This window comes from Hemiscyllium ocellatum, chromosome 24, assembly GCF_020745735.1.
Source record: "Hemiscyllium ocellatum isolate sHemOce1 chromosome 24, sHemOce1.pat.X.cur, whole genome shotgun sequence".
NCBI lineage: Eukaryota > Metazoa > Chordata > Chondrichthyes > Orectolobiformes > Hemiscylliidae > Hemiscyllium > Hemiscyllium ocellatum.
In genome coordinates, this window is record NC_083424.1 from 4,592,158 (window position 1) to 4,603,907 (window position 11,750).

The 11,750-nt window shown below is 44.3% G+C and overlaps 1 protein-coding gene across 1 annotated transcript; it reads left to right on the forward strand.

Moving 5' to 3' along the window:
* The first annotated feature begins 5,834 nt into the window (after positions 1–5,834).
* LOC132827439 (chemerin-like receptor 1) lies at positions 5,835–6,910 on the forward strand. The gene has a single exon (XM_060844126.1). It carries the CDS (start codon positions 5,835–5,837, stop codon positions 6,819–6,821), a length of 987 nt encoding a protein of 328 aa, XP_060700109.1. The 3' UTR covers positions 6,822–6,910.
* Positions 6,911–11,750: the final 4,840 nt, after the last annotated feature.

An 11,750-nucleotide genomic window follows, 5' to 3' on the forward strand; every position in this document is an offset into this window, starting at 1 on the left:
GGCTTCTGAGGTTTCTCAGTACTTGGATTGGAAATCAAGCAGAATGGGTCAACAGACACTTTGCATCAGCAATCTTAGTTGGAAAATGTTGGCCCAGCTCTGATTAGGCAGAGTGAGGCCGCACTGAAAGGTGAAGGAGTTGGCAAATCTACTCAAAATGCAGGACATCCAAACAGATCCAGATGCCAGTTATGAGATATGAGGGTTGAGTCTGAAAATTCCCAAAATGGGTTTCTTGTGAACAACACATTGAAAACATTTTAAATATGGAGTGCAGGTTGCTTTGCTATCACGTGACAGCTGTGTTCCTTTGCCAAAGAAAATCCTGCTGTCAAAGATCGCTACAGAAAATCACAATTTCCAGTTTGATAGAAAGTTCGCATTATTCCAAAGATATCCATGATTCGTCAATCGCATTATAGCCGATTAGTGTTGCTGGATCCCGTGTTATAGCAGAACGACCCTGTATTGTGTTTTGAAATTTGTGTCACTGGGGCATGCCAGGAACATCATGAAAGTTTTTGTTTTCAGTGAAGGGTCTTATGCAGATCTGAGTGAGGGGTTCTCAAATGCTGGACAGTTTTGTGGTCTAGGGGCGTAAATGTTGTCCAGCATTATAGATCAAAAGAGCCATAAAAAATTCTTTAGTGGCATGGGAAGAAGTTCTAAAGAGGGATTCCACAGCAACACCCACTGATCGCTGCAGTGAGTAACTGTGCTGTGGACCATGGCCTATACTATCAGCATTATCATTCCACCACCATCTCCCTCAGAACAGTAATTATCCTTTTTCCAGTCTGAAGGGAAGAGAGCAATGAGAACTGTAACAGGTTGAGCAAAGGAGAGAAGGGATGACAAAAACAGAATGATGACAATGAGCAAAAAGAGATGGGAATAAGTCAAAGAAAGAAACAAAATTCTGTCTTGAGGAGGTGTGAGTGGTATATGTAAATGTTACCAACAGCCAGTGACCGAGCTCTTGGGAGAACTGGTTACAATTCTCAGCTAACCTGTGTTGTATTATCTTTGTTTCTAGGTATCAGCTTCCAGAGTTTACCTCAGTAACTTAGAGGCAGGTTCAACAATGCTGTAGAGATATTGTGATCATGACCTGGACTGACACTGACAGTACAGTGCTGAGGGAGTGCTGCACTGCCTTTGCAATGAGGTGTGAAACCATGTTCTAATGACTAACTGTCAGTTTTGTCAGGTTTTTTGGAGGATTTCTGGCTGCAAGGACTAAAGTGATTTCTCACTAAATCTTACCAAATTCACCTCATTAACTACCTACTCCCCTCCCTCTTGGGTCGTTCACATCCAACTCTAACCACACACTGTTCCTGGAACCGTTTCCCAGTCAACAGATATTCAGGGAAAGACCAGCATCCCTGGTCCCTATGCCATCCTTGAGAGGTCACTGTGGCCCCCTCCCCAGACAAGTGTTGGCAATCTGGTGTTGCCGCCTGCATACCCCCCCCCCTCCCCCACATGCACACACACACGCATGCACGCGCACACATGACCCTGTATTCTCTCCCTGTGTCAGCACCAGCCACACAGTTCAGATGGCCATAGCTACGTCCCGTCTGAACATCCTCTCTAGATCAGTGCTACACTGTCCCCAGTGCCCAGTGGTCACCCACCCCTTGGCACTATCCAGTCAGAGAACATCCCAGTCAGACCAGCAACCGGATAATTAGAACAGAAAACAATACAGCGCAGAACAGGCCCTTCGGCCCTCAATGTTGTGCCGACCTGTGAACTATTCTCAGCTCATCTCCTACACTATCCCATCACCATCCATGTGCTTATCTAAGGATTGTTTACATCTCCCTAATGTGGCTGAGTTAACTACATTAGCAGGGAGGGCATTCCACGCCCTTACCACTCTCTGAGTAAAGAACCTGCCTCTGACATCTGTCTTAAATCTAACACCCCTCAATTTGTAGTTATGCCCCCTTGTACACGCTGACATCATCATCCTAGGAAAAAGTCTTTCACTGTCTACCCTATCTAATCCTCTGATCATCTTGTATGTCTCTATCAAATCCCTTCTTAGCCTTCTTCTTTCCAATGAGAACCACTTCAAGTCTCTCAGCCTTTCCTCATAAGACCTTCCCTCCAGACCAGGCAACATCCTGGTATATCTCCTCTTCAGCTTTTCCAATGCTTCCACATCCTTCCCTTAATGGGGTAACCAGAACTGTACACAATATTCCAAGTGCGGCCACACTAGAGTTTTGTATAGTTGCAGCATGATATGGCGGCTCTGGAACTCAATTCCTCTACCATTGAAACCCAATGCCTTCTTAACAGCACTAATCAACCTGGGTAGCAACTTTCAGGGATCTATGTACATGGACCCCAAGATCCCCCTGCACATCCACACTACCAAGAATCTTTCCATTGTCCCAGTACTCTGCTTTCCTGTTATTCTTCCCAAAGTGAATCACCTCACATTTAGCTGCATTGAACTCCATTTGCCACCTCTCAGCTCAATTCTGCAGTTTATCCAAGTCCCCCTGCAACCTGTAACATTCTTCCAAACTGTCCACCACTCCACCGACTTTACTGTCATCTGCAAACTCACTAATCCATCCACGTATGCCTGGGTCTAAGTCATTTATGAAAATGACAAACAGCAATGGTCCCAAAACAGATCCTTGTGGCACACCACTAGTAACCGGACTCCAGGCTGAATATTTTCCATCAACCACCACTCGCTGCCTTCTTTCAGAAAGCCAGTTTCTAATCCAAACTGCTAAATCATCCCCAAACCTCTGTCTCTGCATTTTCTCCAATAGCCGACCATGTGGAACCTTGTCAAAGGCTTTACTGAAGTCCATGTATATCACGTTAACTGCCCTACCCACATCCACATGCTTGACCACCTTCTCAAAAAACTCAATAAGGTTTGTGAGATACGACCTGCCCTTGATGAAACCATGTTGACTATCTCCAATCAAATTGTTGCTTGCTAGATGATTATAAAAACTGTCTCTTATAATCCTTTCCAGAACCTTTCATACAACAGAAGTAAGGCTCACTAAATTGTAACGATGAGCTTTCATGAGCAGCTATTGAAAGGGAGCACTGGGGAAGTGATGGCAAGTTGCAGTTCCACCCCCACCCCTGACAGTCCTGGCTGGTGTAGTTTAGAACCTGTTGTAGAACTAATGCAGCATGCAATGTTCCATTGTGTTGTTGGACAGTTTTATTGCCATTTTAGTGGTGCAGTCACGTAGTTAAAGAGCACTGTTCTAGAAGGTGCAGCCACCTGCAAGTGGGCAGTTGGATCCAGGTGGCCATCTTTAATGGCGGCACCAGCTCTTCTGTTGAGGACATGTGCTGTGGTGAACAATACACACATGACCCACATGTTACATTGGCTTCCTTTGGTGCATTGCAAAGTCCACCTCCCCCAGTAAGCGAGTGAGTCCTTACTTTGAGGCTTTTGAGAGGGCAATGGATGATTGTTCGACCGAAGTGGTGTGCAGGGAAATGGGGCAAAGGCAGGAGATTGGCAATGGGGCTAGACCCGGTGAAGGTAGGATGGACTGAATGAGCCCCTTCCATGCTGTAACATAACTGTGATTCTGTAATACTTTGGGTCCTCAGTCTCTTGCCCCTGTAGGGACGTCCTGAGACAGTGCTTTTAATGTCTTCTGCTTAAAGATCCCCAACTAATCAGTGACAGTGCTCCCTCAAACTGTTCCTGACCTTTAGGGTTCTGGCAAAAGGTCATGGATCTGGAATATCTGCTCAGAGTCTCTGTCTCTGTCCCTCTGTCTCTCTCTCTCTCTATGTCTCTGTCTCTGTCCCTGTCTGTCTCTGTCTCTCTGTCTCTCTCTGTCTCTCTCTCTCTCTGTCTCTATCTCTCTCTGTCTCTGTCCCTGTCTTTCTCTGTCTCTGTCTCTTTGTCTCTGTCTCTGTTTCTCTCTCTGTCTCTCTCTCTGTCTCTCTCTGTCTCTCTCTCTTCCCCCCCTCCCCCACAAATGCTGCCAGAGCCACTGGTATTCTCCAGCATTCTTTGTCTAATGCAAAATTCTGTAACCTTCCCATGTCTGTCCTCAAACTGTATTTGACTTCTTGAGAGGTTTTCTGCAATTTCTTTGATTTCAGACTCTGCGGGGCTGGGGGAGGGATGTTTTGCTGTTGTTGGGAGCTGAGCTGAGCTGAATGGAATGAGGGTCTTTTACCTGGAACTGCTTCTTTGTAGAACACTTGTTCTGGGTAAAGTGATTTGAATATGGCTTGTCGAATATTCTGTTGGTCAGTCCCGGTAAACTGAACCATGAGGTTTTTCTATACGTGTTGTTGCTGGCTGTGGCTTCAGTGCTGTTTCTGCATGTCACACAGTGTAAGGAGTCTTTATCTCTTTTGAGGTCACCTCACTGTGCACAACATGTGCTATTAATGCCTGGGAAATTACACATTTTACTCTGAATGCCAACATCAAAGATAAAACTAGTATTAGCATGCTGCTACTACGTGCCTATGTGATAGACTTCATGGTGTTATTTTACACCACACGCTGTTCAATCCAACTGCTCTGTGCTAGGATATACGATTTACACCAATCCACCTCACTATAATTCATCTCACTGGGTCAGCAGAGCCTTCTGTTCTGTTCTCTCTTGTATTTATCCAGCTTCCTCTTAAATGTATAGATACTAAGGTCAAGAACAGAAATCACGGGTCTCAGTGTTGTGCTCCCCCAACTTCCAACCTGAGCACCCTGACCTGTGATCCGAGCAGTACCCTGCCTTGATCTGATGATTGCGTCCCTGAACCCCGACCCCTGACCTGAGGACAATGCCCTGCCTTGACCTTAGCTGTGGTCTTGACCCCTGACCCCTGACCAGTGGACATCAACCTGTCTCAACATGAGGTCAATGACCCCGATTCCTGACCTCTGACCTTAGCATAGCAGACCCAACTCCTGACCAGAACAATGTGCTCCCCACCCCACCGAACTGATGCATCTTCCCAGAGGCCTAGAGCCTTGTTATTTGGCCTGATGGATTCCCCTGGTCCTGAACCCTGTTTGATAACATCTTCCTCAACCACTCCTTGTGGGAGAAAGTGAGGACTGCAGAGGCTAAACATCAGGAATTGATGAAGGGCTTATGCCCGAAAAGTTGACTCTCCTCCTCCTTGGATGCTGCCTGACCTGCTGTGCTTTTCCATCACCACACTTTTCCACTTCTTGTGTGAGTAAGTTCCACATTCTCCGCACTCTCTGGGTAAAAGACATTTCTCCTGAATTCCCCATTGGGGTTTATTAATGACTGCCTTGTAACCATATAATACCAGAATCAGGTCACCCATCAGTCATTTCTTTCCTAGAGGCAAACATTCCTGACCTATTCAATCTCTCCCAATAGCTGTTACCTCCCATCAAGTAAGGGACGGTCTCTTGTAACCTCGATAACCTTCATGTATAAAGCAAGAACCAGAATGATGGACGGCATTCAGAAGTATGGGCTAATTAGATTTAACAGAACACTGAGTTCTGAAGAAGGGTCACCAGACCCGAAATGTTTAACTCTGATTTCTCTCCAAAGATGCTGCCAGACCAACTGAGTTTTTCTAGAAATTTCTGGTTTTGTTTCTGATTTCCAGCATCCACAGTTCTTTGGGCTTTTTAACACAATATTTTTGCTTTGCAGGAGAAAACCACAGTGTTTGAATGGTAATGGGTTGATAGATTGCTACCTCTCCTTGTTGGTTCCTCCCTGTCCTTATGTTTGGTAAATTATTTGGAGTTTCATTGTGTTTGTATTGCTGATATTATTGGCTTGTTTTCCAGGCAGGCACCGCAGGTTGTGAAGATGTCGTACACTCTGATGTCTGATGAAGATTATCAGGCACTGTTGGCTTACACACCATCCTCTTTCATCATTCCGGATGAGGATGAGGTGCCAGTGTTCCCTCTGGTAACTTCCTGCATCATCTGTCTGCTGGGAGTCTTGGGAAACGTGCTGGTGATGTGGATTGCCCGAAGAGAAATGAAGAAGACGGTTAGCATGATGTGGCTGTTAAACCTATCGGTGGCTGACTTCATTTTCACTGCCATGTTGCCCTTTTCCATTGTTCAACTAGCTCTCAAGACCCATTGGCCATTTGGAAACTTCATGTGCAAGCTCGTCAGTTTCACAAATCACCTGAACATGTTTGCAAGTGTCTTTGTCCTGTCTGTGATCAGCCTGGACAGGTGTATCTCAGTCATGTTGCCTGTTTGGTCTCAGAACCATCGAACTGTTAAGTTTGCCAAAGGGGTCTCTCTGGTCGTGTGGATATTGGCAATAGGAGCCAGTGTTCCCTTCTTCCTAGTCCGTGAAACTGAAGAAGACACACTCATAGGAAAGACCTATTGCTTCTACAGCCTGGACCTCGACCACCTGACAGCTTTAATAGTGATCAGGTTCTTTCTGGCCTTCCTTATCCCTTTCTTTACCATTGCTACGTGCTACAGCATCATCGCAGTCAAAGTCAGACGCAGGTGGAAAAAGACCTCCGGCAAATCATGCAAACTTGTCGCTATGATCATACTGGCATTCTTTATTTGTTGGATACCCTTCCATGTGTTGACCATTATACATGTTATGTCGGATGAGGAATTTAGTGTCTGGTTGCCCACAGTCACCAGTCTGGCCTATGCAAACAGTTGCATCAACCCCATCCTGTACGTATTCACCGGCCATGGGTCAGCCTTTCACTTCAAGAAAAGAATCCAGATGGCACTGAGAGCATTGCATGAGGAGTTAAGTTACAGTGGATCCAAGTCTGAGACTAGGCCGAGCAGAGGCACTGTCTAATAGTGGTCCCGATGAAGATGATCAGTTTTGTTGACATACTGTGCTATCCTCTCTTTGATGCACCAGTACACATCTCACTTCTACTCAATATCCTCATCATTAACCTTCAGCTACAAGGTTTTGCAGGTGTTGAACAAAAACTAGAGAAGGTTCCTCTTGACCCTTTCATTCACTTGATTCAGTGCTCAGCCTCCCTCCAATTATTGTTACTCTGCTCCGAGGAATTCTGAGCTCTGTGTGTGTGCCAGTGATTTCTGGAAGTTGAAGCTAATGGGTTGATGCACCAATCATCATGCCTGGGACCTCCCAGTGGCTGCACAGTTACAGAGCCATACAGCTCCACTCAGCTGCTTCTGCTTTGTCCCACTTGGTCTTTACTCAATTGCCTTTGTCAATGTCAGATGGTGCCCCAACTCTGGACAAACTGTTTTCACATTCCGTCCTGTGGAAACACATTCTACATCCTCACCACTGTCTGGGTGAAAAGGTTTCTCATGAATTCCCTATTTGAGATATTGATGAGGCTGAAATACTTGAGTTATTAATTGAAAGTACAAACTAACAGATGTACTAGATTGAGGAGCTGTTAGCCTAGTTAACGTAACATAATGACGTAGTGATATTTGAGAATATTTCAGGGGCTTCGGGGTGTTTTATGCAACGGCTTTGTGTAGTTTAATCTGAAAGTGCTCCCTACTTTTTAAATATTCAAGACAAGATATAACTTAATAATTGAGACTTTACTGTTGTGGAAACAGAAGAATAGATCTGAATGGTAATTTTCTGCTTATGTTCTGTCTCCTGGTTAACATGTTGGGGTGCTTTGAAAAGACTTGCTCATGATATTGTTATTTATCATAATTTGTGACCTGAGCATTTAAAGCGCTTGTGCTCCATCTTACCTTAGAACACTCAAAGCATAACACTCTACCGAAAACATGCTCCTTTGCTGTAATGTAAAAAAAAGCTTAATTTTTGCCTAGATGTATATGTGCCTGGGAAATGTCACATTTGTACTTATAGTAGGTTGTAATAAATATCTTTTATTTTGCAATGCCATCATATCCACACCCTGTTTCTTATCTTGAAGGATGATGTGGAGGAACTGGTTTTGGACTGGGGTGGACAAAGTTAAAAATCACAACACCAGGTTATAGTCCAATGGATTTATTTGGAAGGACTAGCCTTTGGAGTGCTGCTCCTTCATCAGGTGGTTGTGAAGCAGGATCATAAGACACAGAATTTATAGCAAAAGATTACAGTGTCATGCAACAAACCTACATTACTGTTCAATATATCACTTCAGTTGCATGGCACTGTAATCTTTTGCTATAAATTCTGTCTTATGATCCTCTTCCAAAGCCACCTGATGAAGCAGCAGTGCTCCGAAAGCTAGTGCTTCCAAATAAACCTGTTGGACTATAACCTGGTGTTGTGTGATTTTTAACTTTATCTTAAGGGAGATAGCATAAACCTTGTTACAGGAGCTAAAACACCCTGCTGGGGAAAAGATCATACCCTGATACCAGGAATGGCTGTGAATAAAAGATTCCAATATCTTAGTAGCAGACACTTGGAAAACTAATTGAAGATCAATTGAACAGTAATTTTGGATAACAGAGAATTCAGTCAAAAGGAGAGTTTCTGATCCTTAGGCAGCATTAAGGTGGTACCGTGCAAGGTGGAATCATGGATTACAGAAAGTTCACAATGGATTGAGCCCGAGAACCATTCCTATCTCTTGAACCTCCTTTAGATTCTAGACTCCTCCCAATCATAGAATAACTGAATTGCTATCATGTAGAAGGAAGCCGTTCCTGTCTGCAGTGTCTTCCAAATGAGCCCCGTGAATTAGTTCCTGTCGTGATTGTAATGAGGTCAGTCTTTGTCAAAGTCCCAAATAAGTGATTATTGTACAAGATTAAAGCGCATGGGATTGGGAGATGTGTATTGAGATGGATAGAAAACTAGTTGGCAGAGAGGAAATAAAGAGTAGGAACTTATGAGTTCTTTTCAAATTGGCAGGCAGTGACTAAGGTGCCACAGAGATCGGTGCTAGGACCCCAGCTATTCACTATTAATGATTTGGATGAGGGAACAAAGTATAATATCTCAGTTTGCAGATGATGCCGAGTTGGGTGGGAGGGTGAACTGTAACGAGGATGCAGAAATCCTTCAGCATGGTCTGGACAGATTGGGTTAGTGGGCAGATCGTTGGCAGATGCATTATTATTTGGATAAATGTGAAGTTATTCACTTTGGAAGCAAAAACAAGAAAGCAGGTTATTACCTGACTGACTGACTGACTGTAAATTGGGAGAGGGGAATGTGCAGCAAGACATGGGTATCCTTGTGTACCAGTCGCTGAAGGTAAGCATGCTGGTGCAGCAGGTGGTAAAGAAGGCAAATAGTAGGTTGCCTTGATTGCGAGAGGTTTTGAGTACAGGAATAGGGATGTGTTACTGCAGTTATACAGGGCCTTGTTGAGGCCACACCGAGAATATCACGTGCAGTTTTGGTCTCCTTTTCTGAGGAAGGATGTTCTTGCTCTTGAGGGAGTGCAGCAAAGGTTTCCCAGACTGATTCTGGGGATAGTGGGACTGATGTATGAGGAGAGATTGACTAGATTAGGATTGTTTTCACTGGAGTTCAGATGAGTGTGGGAGGATATCTCATAGAGACTTATAAAATTCTGACAGGATGAGACAGGGTAGATGCAGGGTGGATATTCCCGATAGTGGATGCATCCGGAACCAGGAGTCACAGTCTGAGGATTTGGGGTGGATCTTTTAGGACAGAGCTGAGGAAACATTTCTTCACTCAGAGTGGTGGGCCTGTGGAATTTATTATCACAGGAAGTAGCTGATGCCAAAACATTGAATGCATTCAAGAGGCAGCTAGATACAGCACTTGGGGAGAATGGGATCAAAGGTTATGGGGAGAAAGCAGGATAAGGTTATTGAATTGAATGATCAGCCACGATCATGAGGAATGGCGGAGCAGGCTCGATGGGCCGAATGGCCTCCTCCTGCTCCTATGTTTCTATGTTTCTGCCAGCAGGACTTTATAGACTATGAGTTTCCTGATTGGAGCTCTGACTGATAAATAAAAAGGACAGTATCAGAAGTGCTGACATTCTGGCTGTTGACTCTAAACGAGGCAATATTAAAGTCAAGGAATGTTCCAGTGGAAATGAAGGGTGACTTAATGATGGATATTGGCCTCTGTTGAGTTATTTCAGTTCCATTATCCTGCCCTTTCATTTCAATAATCGTCTAATTCCCTCTTTAAGGCCTCAATTGTGCCTGCTTCTCCCCTACTTCCAGGCAGTGTATTCCAGACCTTAACTATTGCTTGAGGGAAGTAGTTTTTTTTTGTATCACAAATGCTTCTTAAATCACTTAAAACTGTTCACCTCATTCTTGATGCTGTCACAAATGGGACTGTCTACTCTGATGATTTTGAATTTTTTTTCAGATTTGCTCCTCTCAGCCTTCAGCTCTCTAAGAAAACCAATCCCAACTTCTCCAACTTGTAGTGTCCCATCTCTGGGACCATTCTCCTAAGGCTTTTCTGTCCTTGGTCCAATATGTTTACATCCATCCTAAAGTATATACTTAATGGTAAGGGCCTCGGGAGTGTTACTGAACAAAGAGACCTTGGAGTGCAGATTCATAGCTCCTTGAAAGTGGAGTCGCAGGTAGATAGGATAGTGAAGGCGGCGTATAGTATGCTTTCCTTTATTGGTCAGAGTATTGAGTTGGGAGGTCATGTTGCGGCTGTACAGGACATTAGTTAGGCCACTGTTGGAATATTGTGTGCAATTCTGGTCTTCTTCCTATCGGAAAGATGTTGTGAAACTTGAAAAGTTTAAGAAACGATTTACAAGGATGTTGCCAGGGTTGGAGGATCTGAGCTACAGGGAGAGGCTGAACAGGCTGGGGCTGATTTCCCTGGCGTGTCGGAGGCTGAGGGATGACCTTATAGAGGTTTACAAAATTATGAGGGGCATGGATAGGGTAAATAAACAAATTCTTTTCCCTCGGGTGGGGCATAGGTTTAAGGTGAGAGGAGGAAGATATAAAAGAGACCTAAGGGGCAACTTTTTCACACAGAAGGTGGTGTGTATATGGATTGAGCTGCCAGAGGATGTGGTGGAGGCTGGTACAATTACAACATTTAAGAGGCATTTGGATGGGTATATGAATAGGAAGGGTTTGGAGGGAAATGGGCCGGGTGCTGGCAGGTGGGACTAGATTGGGTTGGGATATCTGGTCGGCATGGACAGATTGGACCGAAGGGTCTGTTTCCATGCTATACATCTCTTTGACTGTATGTATGCTCCTGAACTGTATGCAGTATTTCAGCTGAGCACTATCCAGTGTTCCATATAACTTCAACATAAACTCCCTACTTTTGTATTCTGTTAATAATGCATAGAATCCTTTATTAACTGTGCTGTCCACAGACCTTACTACTTTTAATGATGTCTACAAACCCCGGTCTCTCTGCTTCTGCACACCTTTGAGAGGAGCACATTTTATTTTATACTCTCTCTCCATAGTCTTTCAACCAAACTGTATGTCCTAACATTCTCCACACTGACCTTCATCTGCTACCTCTCCACCCAGTCAATGTCCATCTGAAGACACACACACTGTCTCCATTGGTGTTTACGGTTCTCCCAGGTTTTGTTCTCATCTTTTCCCTACACACCATGATTAAGGTCATTAATACATATCAGGAAAAGCAAGGGCCCCTCGGGAACTCAAGTGCCATCAATTTTTCACACACAAACAATTAACTGTTACTCATGGTTTCCTATCTGTCTGCTGATTTTGCCCATTTTATTGCAGGAGCTATAACCTTTCACCCAATTTCATTCCATGTCACTGCATTGAATGCATTTGGGAAGCCCATGTAGACCTA